Genomic DNA, 23,398 nt, shown 5'->3' on the forward strand with positions numbered 1-23,398 from the left:
ATGACAATGAATGAGAGAGATTTGAAAGCATTTATGTTTAAGATGTACACATAAACAGTTTACCTAAAAGTTAATCAAACCGCTACAAGGCAAGTCTGTTTATTGTAGTAAAAGCAGCTTACAGTAAGGAATGCATCATTCTCAGTGCAAGAAAGACCAAGTAGACAAAAAAAAATGAATAAGAATATTGAAAACTTGGTAACTTAAATCAATAAGGCAGAGCTTATAGCTATACACTAAGAGACTATACCTTCTTCTCCCCAAGTGCTCATGAAACATTCACAAAAATTGATCATATATTAGTTACATGGAAAACATCAGTAAATTAGAAAGTGTAAAGCTATTACAAACAGCTCTCTCTGACCACAATGTAATAACACCAGAAAAATATTGGCAAAAACCAAAAAGGTCGATTTGTTTAGAAATCTAAAACCTTTCCCTAAGTAATTGCTGGGTAAAAGGGGAAATATAAACTGGAAGTACTGAATTTCTAAAAAAAACATTGACAGTTAAAAGCTATCAGAATGTACAGAAAACATTTCAAGCAAAGAGCATGAGAAAATTCACTAAATGCACTAAATGCATTTATCAATAAAAATCTTAAAATTATAATAAATGATGGAATTCCCAACTAAAAAACTAGAAAATAAATAAACTAAAAAAATAGCAAAAGAAAGGAAACAAAATTAAAAGCAGAGGTAGCAACAGAAAAAAACATTAGACATACTGTTTCAAAATCCCAGTTTGTTTTTTTTTTTAAGATTTTATTTATTTATTTGACAGAGAGAGAGATCACAAGTAGGCAGAGAGGCAGGCAAAGAGAGAGGTAGGGGGAAGCAGGCTCCCTGCTGAGTAGAGAGCCAAATGCACTGCTCAATCCCAGGACCCTGAGGCCATGACCTGAGCTGAAGGCAGAGGCTTAACCCACTGAGCCACTCAGGCGCTCCCAAAATCCTAGTTTTGTTTTGTTTTGTTTTTTTAAATAAAGAATTAAAATAGACAAACCACTAGCTAATTTAATCAAGAAAAAAAAGAGTGAAGTATAAATATAAAACTAGAAAATGTCAAAGCAGAAAACACTGAAACAAGAAACTGTTTAAAAATCATAAGAAATCAAAGACCTACCTACCAGTAAATTTGAAAAGCTAGATAAAAAGGATAATATTCTAGGGAAATACACAGTACCAAATTTGACCATATTGGAGACAGAGTGCTGTACATGACAACTTTATAGAAGAATAGAGAAAATAGAGAACATTATCAAGAAATTACCCTCAGGGGTGCCTGGTGGCTCACTCAGTTAAGCATCTGCCTTTGGCTCAGGTCATGATCTTCAGAGTCATGGGACTGAGCCTTATGTCCAGCCTGCATCTGGCTCTGCCCTCAGTGGGGGTCTGCTTCTCCTTCTCCCTATGCCCTTCCCTCACTCATGTTCTCTCTCTGTCTCTCTCAAATAAATACATAAAATCTTTTTAAAAAAAAATTGATAAACAGAATCCATGACCACATTAAGACTAAAACACACCATGACCAAGTGGGAGTCGTTTGAGCAATTTAAGGTTGGTTCAATGTTAGGAAATCCATTAATAGAATATAACATATAATAGATTTCAGAGGGAGAAAAATCACATGATTATCCCTATAGATGCTGAAAAGCCTACAGCAATATTCAGCTCTTTTTCTAATTTCTATTAAATACACAAAAAATATAAAACAATAGTAATTTCTCAACATGGTAAATTTATATACTCTATTCTCAAGGTTAGCATCTTAAAGGAGATGCTAATGGCCTTTTGAGCAAATTCAAGAAAAGGCAAAAAAAAAAACCTTGTTTCTACTATTATTTACCATTATAGCAGAGGTACCATGTAATGCAATTGAACAAGAGAAATCACGAGTTATATTAATTTGTAAAAAAGTAAAAGTACCTCTAGGAAATACTAAAAAATCAATGATTAATAAAACATTTAAATAGTAAAAAAGCAAAAAAACAAAAATATAACAATTCAATAAGGTTTTAGGATATATAATGAATAGACTAGGCACTGAATATGTACATGTACACAGTACTAGAATAATAGTATTTTTTTCACGATAATGACTTGTTCAGTTACCCCTCTCCCTACTAGACTATATCTTCTATGAAAAGTGACCTGAGCCTGTTCTCTCATTCCAGTTTTCCTTATGTTTAGCAGATAGCTGGCTAGTGTAGAGTTAAAGAAAATTCTTCCATGTCTGGCACTGATATTTAATCTTCTAGTAACTAGCACATTCTTTATCACTAGCAGAATCCCAATTTGTTCACTTTTCTTTTTGTGAGGTATTCAAGGAAGAAGTTCCTTGAACTCCCAGAGTTCTACATCCCAGAGGTGAATTTTAATTAGTCTATGACAATTATGGTGATATTATCCCCCGCCCCACTTGCAATTCACTTAAGAATGGGCATGTGATACTTTCAAGCAGGAGAAGTCCACCAGGGACTTTCTGGGGTCAGCTTTTATTCCTGACAAAGAGATGCACAAGGAGAGACTGCCATTTTTCTGAGTCTTGTTGTGATTGTATGAGAACGTGGTGCCTGGCACGATGGCAGCATTTTGAAACCATGCAGTCATGGACTGAGGGGTCACCCAGGAAGAAAAGCAACCAGCCAAGGATGGCATAGCAGGCAGCTATAAAAAAATATAGGCTATAGACACAATTATAGTTACTGAATTAATCAACCAGGAACCCTGATACTACCAGAATTCTTGTCATATGAAACACTAAACTCCATCTTTTAAGCCACTTTTGTGTATGAATCATATTTTCTGCAGCATCTTAACAGATACATTTGTTAAATAAAGAAATGAGTGGGGAAAAATCAATAGCTTTTATAGACAGAAGCAATAGCCAGCTAGGGGACATAATGGTAAAGAAAGTTCCATGTATAACAGCAACAAATATGATGAAATACTTAGGAATAAATATGCAAAATGTGTAAGAGGAAACACTCCTGAAAGACTTGAAAGTCTAACAAAAGTAGACTTGAACAAAACTAAAGGCACGTGTTTTTGGATAAGATAACACCATGGCATAAAGATGCCAATTAAACACAATCCCAATAAAATATCAGAAAGTTTTTTTTTTTTTTAATGGAGCTAGACAAGTTGATGCTAGAGTTCAGAAGAAAGAACAAACATGCAGGAATAGCCCAAAACACGCTAAAATGTAAAACCTACGAAGGTGGACCAGTCCTACCAGATTAAACCACACTATAAGACTCCATAATTAACACAGAGTGCTATTTACAGACCAGCAGAATAGAATGGAATAGAATAGAAAAGATCAGATCTAAGTAAATGTGGAAACAGTAAGGTGGCATCATAAATCACAGAAGCAAAGGTGAACTTTTTAATCAACGTCGCTGGCCCAACTGGGTGACCACTTAGAAAAAGAATACCATTAGATTCTTTTTTTTTTTTTTAAGATTTTATTTATTTATTTGACAGAGAGAGAGAGATCACAAGTAGGCAGAGAGACAAGTGGAGAGAGAGTGGGAAGAAGGCTCCCTACGGAGCAGAGAGCCCAATGCATGGCTTGATCCCAGGACTCCGGGACCATGACCCAAGCAGAAGGCAGAGGCTTTAACCCACTGAGCCACCTTGGTGCCCCGAGAATACCATTAGATTCTTATCTCCCACACACATAAGAATAAACTCCACACTGATCAGGAAAGTAAATATTTTTTAAAATGCATATAGAAAATAATTTAATAAATTAAATTTTTAAAAATATGCTGAATGTCTCTATATACTTAGTGTAAAGGAAAGCTTTCTAATATTGACAAAGTCCAGGGGCAATCAAAAAAATGATTAATAAATCTACATAAATTTCTTCAATTGCATGGTCAAATAACTTGCATGTCTAATCAGACTAAAACACTTGAAGCATATATCATAGATGAAAGGTTAATATCCATAATATATAAAGAGCTTTTAAAATTTGAGGGAAAAAGGACCAAAACCTTAACAGAAAAATTAGAAATATATATGCACAAAAAACATAATCCATAAAATACAAAAGAGTCTTAAACATATACAAAGATGTCATCATTTGCCATCACTCACAATTTAAGAAATGCAAATTACCCTTGAATATGATTTCTTACTTACCTGATTGATTAAAACTTAAAAGTCTGACAGCACATTCTGTTGTGAAGCTGAGGGTGCTCCCATTTATTTCTGTGGGGAATGCAAATTGCTACAACTCTTTTGGAAGAGAATTTGAAAATATCAACAAAACCACCTATGCATTGACCTTTTGATCCAGTAATCCCATTTTAGGAATTCACCCTGACCAGACACCCCCCAACAATATGAAAATACATAAGCACATACACAGTAGCATTGTTTACAAATGCAAAATTTTGGAATTAACTTAAATGCCCAAATATAGGCAATATGTTGAATAAACAATGACATATCCACACAACCCAGCACAATGCAGCAATAAAAAAGTATGAGGGGCGTTTCTAGGAGCTGACATGGAATGATTTCTGGGATATTTTACTGTTAAGCAAAGAAAGTCAGACACAAAAGAATGCTAACTTTCATGTAAGAAAGCAGGGTAAATAAGAAAACACTCATTCTGCAAAAGTATCAACCAGAAATGAATGAGACGGCTTACCCACAGGAGGTGGGTGAGAACAGAGCAGAAAGGAGAGGGAGACTGGGGGTGGGCTGGGGAGAATGACAGTTCTCTGATGTACCTTTTTTCAGAGTCTCCTCATGTTATAATAATTAAGTCAACAAATGTCAGATTCAATTCTTTTAAAATCACAAAATTATTACCTGGCATGATGTCTGCTGTTTCTTGATTTTCAGATTCTGAATCGTTTATTTTTTAATTCACTACCTTTTCTGCGAATTTACCATGGGTGGAGTGCTAGGCTACGTACTATGAAAACTGGAAAATAGATAAAGATACTGTAACCGCAAAAACCTTGTGTTCCACATAATGTCTTATGTAGAAAACAAACCAAAATATTACAGATGTACAGAAAGCTGAAAGAAAGGCAAAAAAAGAAGCAATCTCAAAATCAGAAATCTTATGGTATAGAAACAGTTTGCTCTAAGTATACATCTTAATTCTAATCTCTTCATTATTTTATGCCATAGTTTCTTCTAAAAATTAAAGAGAAAGACATACTAAAATCATTAACACAATGTTAAAGAATGTAAGTCCAGTAATGAAGTAGAGTAATGAAGTCCAGTAATAAAGTTGCATGGGAAAGAAAGTTAGATAAATAAAAGCAACAATTTAGAGGAAAAAGTTATTGATGAACTACCAGAAGAGAAGCCAAAAAAGGAAAAAGCACTAAGTCACAGAGACCTTATTATCTAATGAAAAAGGCAGATCAGTTTATCAATTGAATGCATTGCCCAACACTGATGAACCTGAGGTCTGCCATGACCTCTTTAACACAAAATGCAATGAATGTCTGTATAAGTAAGCCTCCGGTAGTAAGGTTCTCCGTTACTTCCAGTGGAAAGCATTTCCAGCTAATCCACAATCTGTCAACCAGATTGGATATGACTGTTTCAAACACCCTAATATAAAATGTTATTAACCTAAATAGTTCCATCAGGGGTGCCTGGGTGGCTCAGTGGGTTAAGCATCTGCCTTCAGCTCAGGTTATGATCTCAGGGTCCTGGGATTGAGCCCCACATCAGGCTCTCTGCTCAGCAGGGAGCCTGCTTCCCCCCTCTCTCTGCCTGCCTCTCTGTCTACTTGTGATCTCTCTCTCTCTCTCTGTCAAATAAATAAATAAAATCTTTAAATAGTTCTGTCAGTCGGAATTAAAAATAAACAAAACAAGGTAAACGAACAAACACTGTGTTTATAGAAGCTGGAAACCCTGGGACTGCCCTCATATTCAGGAGGTTTCAGATCTCAAGGAGGAAAGAAAAAATGATCGAAAAGCTGGATCCAACAGATCCAGCAGACCCTAGGGTTCTGGTTGACAATGGACAGATGAGTTTGGAGGTCAAAGAGAGTCCAGCCATCTGTTAAAAAATTGGCTGAAACACAGGTCACATATCCAGGATCAGAGCGAAAAGACAAAAGAAAGCAGATGTTTGATGAACTTATAAGACAAAACATGTGACTCTCTGGATCAGATTTTACATGTAATAAAAGTCCATGAAAACCAAATTATTTTTATTCTCTTTAATAATATCCTGCTTTACTCTCATGATTCTCGGGAGTTTCATTCTGAGAAATGAGACATTTATTTTTTATGTTGTTAGAATCCTGGCTTTTACTTTTATATTTTATTATCATTTAAATCCTTAATCTAAATATGGCAGATAATAACAAAATACCTGATGATTGTTTTGAACTATGGAAAATGGCTAAAATGAGACAAAGCCGAAGGTTGTTGGGTCTTACTGTTAGTTATATACCCTCTTGGATTTTTCAAAATACTAATATCCACCTAAAACTAGTTGTTCCATGCTTAAAAGAATAAGAGAAAGTCCAAACCTAGTAAAAATCATAAATTCAAAGAGAGATATGAATGGTAGTTAGTGGGACCAGAGAAGTGATTTTACTTTTGCTGTGTTAATACAGATTTTTATTTTATTTTAAATGAGCAGAAATTAAGGAAAACCTAGACCAAATCTATGGCAACATACCCTTTTTGAATCACCAATTCACATGGCTGATTATTTCTGAGGTGGACACAGATCACAGGTCCATCAGAGGGTCTCACAGTGGCCAGTCGAGGAAGAAGAGCCCACTAAGCTTGCTTATGCAAGTCTCAGAATACATGCACATCATCCACATTTGAAAAAACAAAACAAAGTTTACAGGGTACTCAGGCAACCAGTCTGAAAGCACACCATCACTGCACACGACACCCACTGGCCTTCTAGTCCAGCAGTCTCCTAGGCAAAGCTGCCCCTCACATGGTCTATTCTCTAAAGAACTGGGAAGAACTGAGTTAGTATTGGTCTTATATCCTAAATTCTCCCTCCCTTTTTACCTCATTAGAAAGCAATACAATTTCTGTCTCCTTCCCTCTCGACCACATCTTTTCTTCTAACCCTCCAATTCCAGGAAATCATCAACTCTTCTTCTCCCTTCTTGGCCTTTACACCGTCTTTGACCTTGTAAATAACATTGCACTGTAGAATAGAGCCTCTACCAACACAGAAGATAGTCGCCTGGGAAGTTTATGTACATACAACTCATCATAACACAGAAGACTAAACCAAAATGGCCATCAGATAAATTCCGTGTCTAACAGCACTATCCTGCATTTATTTTATAGTCACTTCTGAATTGTCTGATTCTGACGACTGAATAGAAACAGCAAATTACATAGTCCGATACTTTGAAGAAGCAGAAAGACTGGAGCAGACCAGGCAACAAAACAGCTGCCTGATGCTGAAAGGGGCAGAGTCGGGGCAGATCTGAGACAGAAGACCTCACGCTGGCCAGTCTTCGGCACAAAGGAAATACCAGTTGTTACTGCTGGAGGCAGTAACATCATAAACTCTGAAAATTGGGAAGGACCTGAGAAATCTAGTCACGTCTCTTCCCATTGTAGGAACTTCTCCTACCCTATCCTACAGTGATGATGCAGTCACTGTATGAACGCAAGGACTGCCTCACTGCCGTAAAAGGAAGCCCATTTCATTTTGTAAAATGTTTTTTAGGAAGCTCATTCTTTTTTTTCTTTCTTCCTTTTCTTTTCTTTCTTTCTTTCTTTCTTTCTTTCTTTCTTTCTTTCTTTCTTTTTTTTTGGGGGGGGGGACAGGCAGAAATCACAAGTAGGCAGAGAGGCAGGCAGAGAGAGAAGGGGAAGCGGACTCCCTGCTGAGCAAAGAGCCTGATGCGGGGCTCGATCCCAGGCCCCTGAGATCATGACCTGCGCCGCAGGGAGAGGCCTAACCCACTGAGTCACCCAGGTGCCCTAGGAAGCTCATTCCTGAAGAGTCAAAAACTGCTTCTCTGTAACTCTGATTTCTTGATGCTGATTCATTTATTCAACTGGCACTTAGCAGTGATTCCGTAAAGATAAAACACATTGATAAAATCTTCATCCCTCTATAGAGACAAAGACACGAACAGGAATAAAAACAAAGCACCAACTGCCTTTCCTTCCAGTCTCCCTTTCTTCATTCCCAAGCCTCAGTACCACTTACCTGAATCACACCTCCCAAGAAGGAAACAGCTGCGGCAACACCAATCCTTCGCAGCTCGAAGTCCGATAAACCCAGTGTGCTTGTGTTACTCTGTGTGGTGAAGTTCTGGCTGCTCAGAGGGACAAGCCGTTCCACTGCGTTGGCTGATATTAAGGATGTCAAGGCGAAGGTGCCTAAGAGGGGGTGGGGGTGGGGGGAATCTTCTGTTAGTGATGGACTCAAGAATAATGGTTAGATTCCACCATTGAAGTTGAGCACATGGTGTAAAACTAAACAGATCTATTGGATACACTCTTTTCAGCACCCCGACTCCTCCATCCTTCACTCCACTCCACGGAAAAAGCAGAAACTTTCCTACAGATACACACAGTCCTTCAACATATGACCACACCCAGCTCCTTACTCTTCCCAGATCCTATGTACATTTTCCCACCACTCTGCAGACCTGCACAGAGAGTATCCTCAGGACAGGGATTAAGATCACAGTTTAGGCTTGCATGCAAATCCTCTATTTATCAATAATGTGACTTAAAGTGCATGACCCTGAGTCTCCATTACTTCACCCATAAACTGCAGATGATAATACCTACCTTTCAGGACTTGGGGGAAACATAAATGAGATGATAATTGTGAAAACCTCACTAGGCTCAGTGGTTAACTGTGAACTCTTCCCCTTCAGTATTAGCTCCATGCAACTCATTTCAGACTTCTGACTTCTAAAACTATAGGATAATAAATTTATCTTGTTTCAAGCCACTAAGCTCCTGGTAACTTATTATATTGGAAATAGGAAACCAACGCAGTCAGTGACACAAACTGAAATGACACAAAGTGAAGAAACAGACACATACTTACAGGCTGAGATCTTAAGCACACAAAATAAATAGAAATGCCTCTATGGCTATTTCTGTTAAAAGTATTTTTTTATCATTATTACCTTAATATTTAAGATTAAGGTATCATTTCTGTAATAATAATAACTAACTTACTCTTATGTAGCAAGTACTAAATTAGACACTATACATCAATTATCTCATCTAATTCTAATTATAGTCATATGAATTTTTTTTATTTCACTATCCAGAAAGCAGCAAATAAGCCTTTGAAAGGTTGTCCAAGGTCATGCAGATAGCAAACAACAAATAAGACATATACCCAGAACCATCTCACTCTACAACCAAGTTTTTAACCAGTTTGTTCTATTATCAGACTATTTGTGATAGTTCACATTTTATTTAGTAAGGCAGAGGTAAGAGATATACTAATTAAAGGGCATTATATGTCTGTTAGCCATTTGTATGTCTTCTTCGAAGAAGTGTCTATTCATGTCTTCCACCTATTCTTTGACACAGTGGCTAACTGAACATAATAAAAAAATTAAAAAAAATAAAAATGAATAAAAGGCATTATGGAATCTAGCTTGGACGAAATCTAAAAGATCATTGAGTCTAAGCACCAATTACATAAAAAATGTTTTTTAACATTGGAGTAAATAAATTCAATAGTTTTTTCTTTCCCTTAAAGAGCTTACCTTCTCTCATTTCATTGTAAATTCAGAATGTATGCCCTTCTTTTATGACCTTTTTGCAACTTAAAAATGCAAAGAATTTTTAAAATAATCTTGATTACATAATAATATAGCAATAAGTCACAGTACATATTGAGTGAGGCACAGAGAGTTAAATGTCATGTTCCAATATTTGCTGAGGTTTTCAGAAGTAAAGTTAGAATTGCTTTGGAAATGTAATCAGTAACTAACGAGCATTTTTTTTTAATTATTTATTTATTTGTTTTAGGACGCGAGATTGCATGTATGCACTCGCACAAGCATGGAGGGCAGAGAGTAAGGGTCTTAAGCAGTCCGTGCTCAGTGTGGAGCCCCAGTGTGGAGCTTGATCTCATGACCTTGAATCACAGCCTAAGCTGAAACCAAGAGTTGCAAGCTTAACCAAATGTGCCACTAATGAGCACAAATGCACCCCTCTAATGAGCACTTCTGAGTCCTTTCCATTAGTAGCATGAGTAGCATAAACAGAGAGAGAAATTATTACCTGTAGCAACATGACGTCCCATTCCAAATATGGCATAAATGATGGCAGGAAACAGAGACCCGTATAAACCAAACACAGGATGCACGGATGAAAGAATCGCAAAGGCCAACCCTGTCAAGCAGACCCAGGTAATTAGGACCTTCTTAAAACTCCAAGATACAGTCCACTACAAAGCAGAATGGATATTTATTTTAGTGACTAAAGGAACTACGACTTAATTATCCCACTCGCTCAGTGAGATTCTAGAGTTACCATCCTAACTAACTAGAAATTCCCTCATTTAGTTCATATTTAAATTTCAGTTCTAAAAACCATTATTTTGGGACCACTACCTTTCCCCTCGATTACAGAGACGTCTACAAGAAAAGACTGGCCCAGAGAATCTTCCTGGTAAAAGTGATATCAACCTAAGGCAAAATATCTCCACACACACTTCGAGAAGCATTTCTACAGTTTTGGGGGATCATTTTATTGGCACAGTAGCATCTGTGGGGTAGGCAGGACTAGCAGCATTACTGCCAACAAGGGTCAGGAAAGCTGGGACAAGAAGGACACACACTCAAGGCTGCCTGGCTGGCCGCTGGCCGGCTGATCTCAGACTGTGTCACAGTAGCAGGGCGACGTGTGAACTGAGGCACTTCCCATGCTGGATCCCAAACTATTTCAGCTCTAGTTTCTTAGAGTGAAAAAAAAAATCAACTTTGTTTATTCAAAGAGTAGGTAAGGAGTAACCCATAACTGTTCATTTTTATTCCTCATCGATACCACTGCCTACATAGTTTGTATGTTACATACAAATAGATAATTTTCTTAGACGTGTCTAAATGACCACTAGTGGTTTATATGTGACCAAAATACATGTGAGTACGAGCTCATTAAAGTGATCTTGCTGGTCATGGCTAGTTCAGCTAGGTTCTGACATATCCATCCAAGTTATACAATTTATTGATAAGCATTTGATTGAACATAATGCATTTTAGAAGGTACAAAGGGACTTGAGGAAGGAGGTAGCATTAGAATCTAGATTACCTGCATATGAGGTTCATTCATTATTCACAGTATGGTTCTAGGATAAATACTTTTTACTGTTTAACTTTTACTGTTTTAAAATTAAGTTTAAAAATTTCTTTTTTAGGGGCGCCTGGGTGGCTCAGTGGGTTAAAGCCTCTGCCTTTGGCTCAGGTCATGATCCCAGGGTCCTGGGATCGAGCCCCACATGAGGCTCTCTGCTCTGCAGGGAGCCTGCTTCCTCCTCTCTCTCTCTCTCTCTCTGCCTGCCTCTCTGCCTACTTGTGATTTCTCTCTCTCTGTCAAATAAATAAAATCTTTAAAAAAAAATTCTTTTTTAATAAATAAGTGGTAGTTATACATCAAATATGTTTTTCAAGCACTACAAGACATTTTAGCTTTACTTAAAATACGTAAAATGTTTACCAGTGACCATCCCTTCTTTATTTTAAAAAACCCATCTGGGGGCACCTGGCTCATTCATTAAATGTCTGCCTTCAGCTCTGGTCATAATCCCAGGGTCCTGGGATCCAGCCCTACATCGTGCTCCCTGCTTGGCAGGAAGCCTGCTTCTCCCTCTCCCACTCCCCCTGTTTGTGTTCCCTCTCTCTCTGTGTCTCCCTCTGTCAAATGAATAAATAAATAACTTTAAAAAAATTTTTTTAACTTAAAAAAAAATTGTATTGCTATTTACTTACAATGTATTCCTAAATGTCTGGTAAAAATAAATAAAAAGTGATTCTAGAAGGTTCAGTGGCAGACTCTGCTCTAGAATTTCATACATGCAGGATGAGAGGCAACATTCTGGATTTAGGAAGGACGATTTTAAGTGTTACTCCACGCTACCCCCCAAAAAGCCCCTCCTGGCATTTATAGCTTATGCAACTTTGCAAAAATTGTACATTATATCAGTCACACAGAAAGCTAGAAAAAACTTTTCCTTTTCATTTTCAGAATGAGTTACCTGAAAAAATTACCTATCAAGAAACAGAATGCTGAGTGTTTCCAGGTAAGGAAAAAATGTGGCCCATATTTCGGAAGACCCAGATCTACTAAATCAAGGATGGGGGTAAAGGAAAATTGCACGCAGCATCTTTAACAAAAGATGGATGAATTATACACACATGAAATTTTGATAAATGCGATAAATATCAACAGGATAAGAGTTGCCCTGTTTGGCTACATTTGTATTCTATCTGCAACAGAAAATGTATAGACAGACCTAGAAGCAGTGAGATCCTCACCTCTTGCCTAGTGAACAGCCAACTATTTACCTGTTAGCTTTATTAATTCCTTTCTCTCTCTGCCTCTCTCTCTCTCTCTCTCTTTCCCTCTCTCCCTCCTTCCAGTTTCCCTCTCCCTCTTACCCCCAGTCTTTCTTTAGCCCCCCCGCAATATCTATATATAGCAAAATCCATTCAAAAACAGAATTTCTTCAGATCTCATACTCTTATCAAATTAAAATCAGGATAATCATGTAAAACATATTTAATCCAAATCTTTAAGAGCTCTCTAAACCTAAAAATGTAAAATATTACTTCAGTAGATTCTACAAAAACAACCTCAAAAAACAGAAATACTGTTGTAGCCATTTCCTTCCTCTCATCTGACACCGATACTGAGCTTTCCCTTTGAGCAACAGTGTCCTTCACCCTCAGCCAGAATCTGCTTCTTTGCTAAGATGGCAATGAGGAATGGATGAACACAGATAAACAGTGCTTTAAAATACTCTTTCCACAAATAAGAACCATAAAACCCAAGCCATCCTCCCACACACACCTCCAAAATATACAGGGGCCTGGGTAAAGTTTTCTTATTCTGTCTGATTCTTTTATTATTCTGGGCCACAAAATAAGCCACATACACATTTTCATACACACACATTCACCCAGCTAAAATATGGTAAACACTTCAAAAATGATGAAAATATTAACTAGTTCGAGTCACTTACAAATTACCAGAATTATCTATACTCTTCTCCATGTTTATGAAACAGGGAATTTAATAAATTAAGAGCAGGATTACAACTCTCTAATTCTAGTATTTGGGGAGGAAATACTGCAAATGTTAATAAATATTTGTATTACCTAATCTAACTTAGACTAGAAGAGAAACAAGAGGACAAAAGTAAGGATCAAGAAATAAAAACAAAATACTTATCAGGCCAAAGGGTGCCAAAGGGGGATAGGAAAGAAAGAGCAAAAGAAAGGAGATAGAGAAGGAAAGGAAACAGAGATAGGAAAGAAACAGAAGCAAAGGGGAAAGGGAGAGAGAGAGAGAGAGATTGGAGGACAGAGCCCAAACCTTAAAGTCTTTAGAGGGGTGATTATTTTTAAAGATCATTTTAAAAATCATTTTAAAATCATTTTAAAAATCATATATTGGTATATATTGGTAAGGCAAGTCTGATGTAACCACAAAAGAATGGTCACTTTCTGAAGGACTGAAAGATGTGGTTTTTTAAGAAAACATGTTTTGTAGGTGTAATAATGGCTCTAATAGTACAGAAACAGAACGGACTCTTTATTCCCACATCAACACCATCACTAGCTTCAGGGCCTATGAACACCACCAGACTTTGAGGGGCCCTGAGCATGATGTCACACATTTCCCACCATTCCCCTTGCCCCTAAACCCCAGCTGCAAGGAAAATGGCTTCCCTAACACAGTGCCTGGCCCATGAGGGAGAGGGAGCACCAAAGCTGGTAGGTCACTCTTGAGTCTCTGCCTCTGCTCCTGATCTAATCTCTTGGTTGAAATGGCTAGAAAATCACACTGTCACTATTGGTGAGAAAGAGAACTGTTTATCACAGAGAAGACAATGTTCAATACTTGAAGATACAGATTTTTATTTCCCTGTCAGCCATTTTATCCGGATTTACATGATAGCAATTATTCAGAAAAATCCAAGAAGCCTGGAATTGCAAAAGATCACGTCTAAAAATTAAGTAATGTGTTGGAAGTTGGGGATCAGGTGCTGGGGTTATACATAGAGAGCCACTCTGTTGGAGCCTCCATGTTCTGCTGGCTTAGGACTCACCTGTTTATGCTAAGGTCAGGCAGCTAAGATTCAGAAGCACAGGTTTTACTCCCCCTAGAACCTTGGTCAGTCTTTAAAAACTCTGTGAGTTGAGTTTCTATACGAAGTAATAACTGAACTGTCTCATAAAATCTCCAATTTCTAGTACACAAGAAAGAAGATATTTACAAAAATATCAAGAAGGCTGAACCCAGGCTGACCGGCTCATGGGAAGACCCCGGCCTTGGCGCCCAGCCTGCAGCTAACTGAAGCTGGTGCTAGATCGCTTCCCACTCTATGCAAATTAGAAAAAGGTGCCCCCTGCTGGGTGATCAACACCCTTTATTTGTGAGCTGTGACTGCCCCTTTAGGATATATATAAATAGCTTTCCCTTATCTTCTGCAAAAAACAGGAAGCTTTTAGTTTGGTCAATCTCAAAAATACTCATTTCTCAAAATCACGTTAAAGCACTGTATTCAATTTAAGTTGCTAAGCAGAAAACAAACGTTCCTCTAGATGCTGGGCCCACAGACGAATTGTTGCCTTTGGATAAGATAGAGGAACTCTAGGATTTGAGATAGACGCTAATAATCTATTCAGCTGGGGGTATGGGGGGAAGGTGGTGTTTGTCACCTACCCCCCTGCCTCCTGGTTTTATTTTAAAACTAAAGCCGAGATTCTAATCCTAGTTAAGTCATGCCACTTGATAAATTGTAGCATTATCCAAATGACACCCCCATAGTAAAGATACTTCATAGGAGTAAAAGCCAATAACAAAAGCTTAATTATTTCTTATAAATGCCTAGGGGCTGGCAGTGGAAGTGGTGGCAGTGTGATGTCATGAATATTAAGGATCAAAAGTAATTTTGTGTGCATTTCAGAACTTATTCTGAGCCCAGAATTGCTAAAGATAGAGGCACTTAAAAGTTCTCATTCCAAAGAGTGAGGACTAAGCACCAATAATCCCAGAAGGGTAAGAGAAAGTGTTTGGAATTTAGAGAAAGCACCAAAAATAAAACTCAAAGAAAGGAAATGAAATAGCCAATCCTGTGCTACATTCCTTAATCACTGACTTAAGAATCTTATGACTAGCCTTTTTCATGAAAATGAAAAGGCCGCTTGTGTGGACAAAGGAAATGGAAGGCAAGGTGATCCTGCGGTACTTTTCCAGGTTAACAGTTAAAAAGGAAAAAACGCTATGTAATGAAAAAAGGTTTTGTGCGGTTTTGCTCTCCCTCATTGTCTTCTTCCCTCACTGTCTCTCTCCTCCTTTCTTTCCTCCCCACCTTCCCCTTTTCTCTTTCTCTATTTTTATAGCATTTTTAAAAGATTTTATTTATTTATTTGGGAGAGAAAGGCAGACCATGAGTCAGGTGGAGGGGCAGAGGGAGAGGGAGAAGCAGGCTCCCCACTGAGCAGGGAGCCCTAGGCGGGGCTAGGTCATGAATTGAGCTGAAGGCAGATGCTTAACTGACTGAGCCCCCTCTCTTTCTCTGTTTTAAAATAATCTGATATTTTCTGACTCAGAGAAGGTGGTAGAAATATCTAGAATGAAGACATTAGGACAGTAGGAAAATAAGAACATTGAATCCCAACAATCAGCCTAGCAGCTACACATCTTAATGGAAATGAACTGAATAGTCATCAATATGGAGACCATTAGATGAATTACGGTATAACAGAACTATGGAATATAATGTAGCTATTAAAAAGAGTGAATTAGACCCATATCCATTAACCTGGGGACATGTCCATTATACATTGTTAGACATGACGAACAGGTTATAGGCATATATTTTTTATGTAATACTTTTAGGTAAAAATCCAAGAAAGAGGATTATACATCTTTTTACACATCTTTGAAACTTTTTTCACATTTTACATTGTTTATAAAACTATACAACTTATGCATTTTTGATGGAGACTTTTGAAAGCAACCTTAATATTACCCTTAATGTTAGAGAAGTCATTACATTTTTTTCTAATGGAAGCAAGGTGATGAGATTTGTTTTTTAAGCAATCACTCTGGGGGTTATGTGGAAGACACACAAGACTGGTGGAAAGAAGAACAGTTAGGGAGCTCCTGCCAATATCCAGGTAGTGGCAGTAGAGAAAGAAAGTACAGTTCCATCACATATAAAGGGACATTACACACAGTCAAAAAACAAATCAGTTCCCTGACCTGTGGCTTTAGCACAGCACACTTTCTTCCTAGAACACGTCACAGGGCCAAAGGTGACTGACTGGATGTAAGCGGATGTAACAGGAACCCGCTAACATCCTGGTTTCCGCCTGAAGAGACCAGGCAGGTCAGCATAAGAAGGCCGAAGGCCTGGTCAACACCAAAATTCCAAGAGTGAAGAAACTGTCAAAAGCACAGGAGGAGAATTAAGAGAAAAGGGCATAAAGAAGCCAAGGCCGAAGTCTGTGGCAATTCCATAGAAACAGTATGCATGACAAAGAACAGAAATGTCCTTTGAAATAAATAAAATCTTAAAAAATAAAATGAAAAGTTGTAGGAACCCTCCTACTTTGCTGGTGGGAACGCAAGCTGGTGGGAATGCAGCCACTCTGGAAAACAGCATGGAGTTTCCTCAAAAAAGTTGAAAATAGAGCTACCCTATGACCCAGCAATAGCACTACTGGGTATTTATATTTACCCTAAAGAAACAAATGTAGTGATCCGAAGGGACATGTGCACCCGAATGTTTATAGCAGCAATGTCCACAATAGCCAAACTATGGAAAGAGCCTAGATGTCCATTAACAGATGAATGGATAGAGAAGATGTGAAATATATATGTACACATACACACACACACACATACACACACACACACACACACACACACACACACACGATGGAATACTATGCAACCATCAAGAGAAATGAAATCTTGCCATTTGTAACGACATGGATGGAACTAGAGGGTATTAGGCTGAGCGAAATAAGTCAATCAGAGAAAGACAATTATCATATGACCTCCCTGATATAAGGAATTTGAGAGGCAGAGCGGGGGGTTGGGGGAGTAGGGAAGGAAAAAAATGAAACAAGATGGATCGGGAGGGAGACAAACCATAAGAGACTCTTAATCTCACAAAACAAACTGAGGGTTGCTGGGGGTAGAGGGATATGGAGAGGGTGGTTCGGTATTGGGAAGGGTATGTGATATGGTGAGTGCTGTGAAATGTGTAAGCCTGACGATTCACAGACCTGTACTGCTGGGGTAAATAATACAATACATGTTAATAAAAATAATTAATAAAAAATAAAAGAAAAAACAAAAACAAAAAAGACAAACAAACACAAAAAGAAATGTCCTTTAAATTGGATAACAGAAGAGCCACTGATGACCTTAGACCCAGCACTGCTGGGGAAAAGGGGGCATAGGAACCCAGGGTGGTGGAGTGAAGTTTAAGGAATGGTCCTGAGGAAGGAGAGGCAGGAAACATGAACCAACCCCTAAAAAGCCGTATTAGTGAAGAGAAGAGAAAAAGGCTTGGGGCCAAATGGAGACAGGGATGAAGGAAAGAAGAGTTTGTTTATTTTCTTATTAGTTTTAAGATAGGATACACATGAGCCCTTGGGCAGTCAGGGATTTTTGTTGTTGTTGTTTTTAGAGAGGGAGAGAGAAAGAGAGAGAAGAGGGGCGGAGGGAGGAGAGAGAGAATCCCAAGCAGCCTCCATGACCAGTGCAGAGCTCAGTGCAGGGCTTGATCCCACAACCCTGAGATTTTGACCCAAGCCAGAATCAAAAATTGGATGTCTAACCAACTGAGCGATCCAGGTGCCCCTGAGCAGTCAGTTTTATGAGCCCCAAAAAGATAAATTTACAACATAAATTTAGTTACAAAGTTGAGTATTTATTTACACTGAGAAATCACACTAAATTATAAATTCTAAAAAGGTGACAAACTCCACCACCAAATATCCATAAAAAATAATATACTATTTGTATTAATTAACTGCCTGATACATCTCTATATCTCTTTTTCCCCCTTATAATTTTAGGCTGGATGTTCTTTGAACACTTCTTCATCTGGTGACTTTTGTAATATTTGCTATCAAGAGGAGGAAGATAAATTTGGCTTTCCTCTTGCACATCAGACATTTCTAATACATCATTTCAAGTGTTCTTGGCCTCGCCTGTCTCTCAGAGCTCTGCGGGGGCTGTCTGACATCATGTGGTGCAATTTGACAGCTTCTCTTTTTCTCACCCTGGTGTTTCTCTGTTGACACCTGCTCTGCGATTCTGTTAATGCCCAGACTCCCACATGTCAGCTCAGAGGAGAACCCAAAGGGTGTGTCTTTGACCTGTGACAGAAAAAAACAGTGAATACAACTTTCCTTATTTCTCCCAACTGAAAAATGGTCTGGAGGTGGAGGCCATACCTTCTTGGGGGGCACGGCCCCCATGCCAGAGCCATGTGACACCCTTGGAGAGAGCCAGCCCCCTTATAGGCATCTCTTGCCCCCACTGTCTCTCCCTAACAGTCCCTCCCCCTGCCCTCGGGGCTTGCATTCCTTAATTACAAAGTTGCACAGAAGCTCTCTGACTCAGGCTCCAGTTGGGGGGAGAATCAGACTAAAGTCACCATTGTGTATTTAGGTTTGTTTTTTATTACTTGAAAGATTAGAAATTTTTATTTTAGCTGTGTAACTGGTTACTAATATCACATGTAATTCAAACTGTCAAACTGAGAAAGCCTCTTTTGAGATTCTTGATAGCTGTAAGATTTCAGGGCATTTCAAGTTTTCTTGTGCAGAAAATTTAAATATGACTTGAGAACTGCTGACATTAATTACCTAGTTTCTTGATAATGCCCTTGTTATATTACTGTCCGATTAGTGTTATTTGATCTCTGTCAGTGTCAGCCATTTGTGGCAACCTCATCTTAGCCAGATCCCAAAAATATCTGCAGTCATGCCAATGCCACCAGACAGAAGAGGCAGGGCCTGAGGGAAACTGAGTTGGGAAGAGGCAGCGTTCTTAATTAACTTCTGTTAAAATATCTCACCTGGGAAATTTTGCAAAAATACATGACCATGTGAAGACAACTGACCCTGGAAGGAGCACAAGCAAAGGGAGACGCAGTATTGAAGAGGATGGATGGTAAGCATGGAAATACAAGTATGATGTGTTTTGTATGTGAATTACCAAGGGCAATGGGAGGACAATGAGCCTCCACCTGAGAGGCGAGTCCAGGGGGATAATGCCCTTGGATGAGAGAGCAAGCTATCATTTTTTTTTAAGATTTTATTAATTTATTTGACAGAGAGAGATCACAAGCAGGCAGAGAGGCAGGCAGAGACAGAGAGAGGAGGAAGCAGGCTCTCCACCAAGCAGTGAGTCCGACACGGGGCTCAATCCTAGGATCCTGGGATCATGACCTGAACCGAAGGCAGAGGCTTTAACCCACTGAGCCACCCAGGCGCCCCGAGAGAACAAGCTTTTAAGAAAGATGAACAAGTTGCAAGAATATCTTGTGAACATTTTGGAAGTGTGGATTTTTATTCCCTAAGGAAGAGAGGTTCCTAAGGGTGCACTGGTAAAGGCTGGCCATGAAGCTATCACTGGGAATAACAAGCCAGAGAGGACACACACTGTGTACTAGAGGAAGAGAAGGAGAAGGAGAAGTGATAAAGGAAGGGTCTGATTTTTGTGGCGATGAATAATCACAGGAACCAGAGGCAAGTGTGCAAGTATAAACTCAAATATATGCAGCATATGCCATTTCTTTGCTTCTTCTTACTGTAATTATGGGGATTCTGAGACCCACTAATTAGGAAGAGAAAGAGACGGCAACAGTGGTCTCTGGTTTCCCTGTCTTGAACTGGGTCAGTATGAAGCACTTTCTCTGGGTCACTTCCATCCTTTAATATTTTTAATACTAGAGTTATTACCTAACTATATTCAAAACTGTAATTTTCAGGGTGGGGGAAGAAAACAAGTAATCCTTGAACTTTAGTGACATAATTATATAAGTAAACATCAGACAAGGCCTGTGAGATTATATCACTTTTCAGGCTCTAATGGTTTAAGTCATTTCAAAAATGGATTATATACAGCCCCCATGCTCAGAAAGGGTTAATTTACTCCTTAAAGATAGCCCAGCTACTTCTGGGAGGGCTTCATTAGCTCACCAGTTTCAAGTGGCTAAGTGTCAAGAACAAACAGTAAGGCCCCATGAAAATGGGGACCTGTTTGAGCAGAGGAAAGGCACACTTCGCTAATCCCTGGCTCCAGACAAAACCAAGGAGCCCTTGTCTGTGCAGACCAGCTCAGACAGCCACAGTCCGGGGTTGGGACTCCCGCCTCACATGATGCAGCCTCAGAGACGGGAGCGGCTTGGCCACACAAATCGTTCCAGAGCACTAATGAGCTTCCTGTCTGCCTAGTGCCATCCCTCCAGCAATGCCCCCAGTTTACACACAACAAGCTACATGAGAATGATCATGAACCCACCGGATACAAACAGTCCTCAAAATGTTCTCTGACCCAGTCACGGATGTAAGTGCTGGCTCACAGGCCTCCAGAGCCCAACAGAACAATACAATGAGCTTAAAATGTTAATTCGCTTATTTGGCACCTCTTCCCATTCCCTTTCGGATTTGTTTTCATTTCTGTTTCTGTTTTTTAACTGGGTAGACAGGGAAGGAAAGAGAAGTGGGAGAGAGACGGAGGACGTGCACATTCATACACTGAGTACCTGCAGATGTTCAATGACATCTGTCTAGCAACTGGTATCAGTGATAGCTGGAAGGAAGACTTGAAGTACCATCCTGGCAAATTGGGAGGGCACCCTTATTCTGTAAGATGCCTAGAATTTCTCTAACTTAACTGTTTCGGAAGACTGCAGGCAACACTGGTTATTTTTCATCTTCCTACCTTTCTTTTACCTCCAAGGAGCAGGACTCAAACCTAGGCGTAGGACCTAGGCATAGGAGGACATCTGCCTTGAATGAAACACATACAAGGTGCCTTGCCCTTGAGGTTCAGCAATTAACAACCCAGATAAAAATCCCTGCTTTTCTGGAGTTTACGTTCTCATGGGAAATAGAAGACAGCAATCATAGCATCAAAATAACAGCATTTATTAAACACTTTTTTGGTATTAGATACTGTCCCGAGTACTTTATTGTCTCTCATTTAGTCCCCAAAGTAACTCTATGTACTAGGTGTTATTATTCCCACTGTACATACAGGAAGACTTAATCTTAGAGCAGCTAAAGAACTTGACCAAGTGATGTAGAATTCAAAATTGAGGTCTTTCTGATAGTTATCCTGTAAGTACTTAAACCTTTTACTGTGTACCCAAATTCACCTTCAATTTCATTAGAGATATAAAGGAACATGGGATTTGAACTAGAAGGTTCTTGCCTGAAACAATTACATGTGCAGTTTATAGAATGATCAGTATGGTCAAAGTTCAGAGATGACAGAGAAATATGGGAGCCATAGTCCCAGAAAGTTTTTTTGAAAGGTAAGAATTGAAGTGGGGGTTGAGAATAGAAAGAATTTTTTTCCACAAGTTGCCCTCATTCCTGAAGAGTTGTGAAGCATTTTGTTTAGGTACATCTGAGTTTATCATCAAAAATATTTTCAAGGGCACGTGGGTGGCTCAGTGGGTTAAGCCTCTGCCTTCGGCTCATGATCCCAGGGTCCTGGGATCAAGCCCTGCATGGGGCTCTCTGCTCAGCGGGGAGCCTACTTCCCTTCCTCTCTCTCTGCCTGCCTCTCTGCCTACTTGTGATCTCCGTCTGTCAAATAAACATATAAAATCTTTAAAAATATATATATTTTCCAGAGGTTCCGTCAAATTTCATATGATTGGTTTATTCTTTAAGTCCTGGGAACTCTACGTTTCATAAATACATTTTACCATGTCAACCACAGTCTTCCTAGTACTCTAGTACTCCCGGGGTACTGTGATGCTCAGGGACTGTGACTTCTCATTCCCCTTTGCTAGTTCTCAGCCACTGAAATGTCAGTGTTCCCCCAAGTTGCTTTCTTTCTGGTTTCTCTTTTTGTTCTACGAACTAATCATGAACCATCCAACCCCACGAATATAATCTTTCCTGAAGGGAATTTCTCCTAACTAGTCATTCCTAACTAGTCTTTTGCCTCTGCCAAACACGTAACAGAAGCTGCTGCCAGAGTGATTGTTCAGTGACACAAACCTTTGTCACACCCTGGCATCCCTCAAGATCCATCAACGCTCTCCATCACCTAGGAAAATAAGCCCAAACACTTTATCCATGTTACTGAAGCCTTCTGTGGTGTGGGCCCTTCTGTCCTCTCCAGCTACAACTCCCACTGAGTGAGATTACTGATGAGTGTTTAAATGAACTGTTCTTTTAGTCTTCTTACCTTTTCATATGTTTTTTTCTCCTGTCTGTAGTGCCCTTCATCTATGGACTACCTGGGAAGCTATTGTTTAGCCTTCAAGACCCAAAGTATAGTTTCCTCTTGAAAATTTCCTTAACTACAAACCTCAACCCCACTCCAGCAAGACTTGATCATGCCATACAGTGCAACTGTACATTCTTCATTTATATACTACCAAAATTATTACAATTATCTAGCTTTTGTGTCTAGGACTCCAACGAGATTGTGAGATCTATTGTTAAGGAAGAGAATAAAAACTATTTCCATTTATAAGTAAACTATTAGGTGTCAAGCAAGGTACTGGGATCTTTTTCATGGGACTCTGATAAAGACAGGAAGGGTCCTAGAAATGAAGTGATACATTTACCCAGATTTACCAGATACCCATTTACCCAGGATCTGAGGAGACAAACAAAGGATCAGAGACAAAGAAAGGTACTGGTTACAAGGCAGATGGAGACATAAGCAAGGTCATGTAGTCAAGAAACTATAAACAGTTCAGGAAATGAGGTTAATAAGTGGTTCACCGTGGAGACCAGTACCAACCCAAAGGTGCCGAAGGCCAGTTTTCTAGGAGGTACTAACCACATCGGGCAGAATATGACTGCGAGCTTTGAGACTTCTCATAGATCCTGATGTTCTTTCCCCTTGAATGTTCTACCTGAGTAAATCTGAACAGGAATTGCCCCCTGGCATCTTTCAGTGTTTTTTTCTGAGTACCATTTTTCCTTAACACCCATC

The 23,398-nt window shown here is 39.0% G+C and overlaps 1 protein-coding gene across 1 annotated transcript in view; it reads right to left on the reverse strand.

Annotated features, from left to right (window-relative positions):
• Nucleotides 1–23,398, reverse strand: part of SLC26A7 (solute carrier family 26 member 7) — a 115,549-nt gene that overhangs the window by 74,779 nt on the left and 17,372 nt on the right. Inside the window, exons 2-3 of the mRNA XM_032869060.1 lie at nt 10,241–10,351; nt 8,190–8,362 (exon numbers count right to left, since the gene is read on the reverse strand). Of these exons, the coding sequence (XP_032724951.1) occupies nt 8,190–8,362; nt 10,241–10,351 (284 nt within the window). The remainder of the gene's footprint in view (nt 1–8,189; nt 8,363–10,240; nt 10,352–23,398) is intronic.

Source organism: Lontra canadensis, unplaced genomic scaffold (assembly GCF_010015895.1).
Source record: "Lontra canadensis isolate GAN:19392208 unplaced genomic scaffold, GSC_riverotter_1.0 scaffold37, whole genome shotgun sequence".
In the NCBI taxonomy this organism is placed as follows: domain Eukaryota; kingdom Metazoa; phylum Chordata; class Mammalia; order Carnivora; family Mustelidae; genus Lontra; species Lontra canadensis.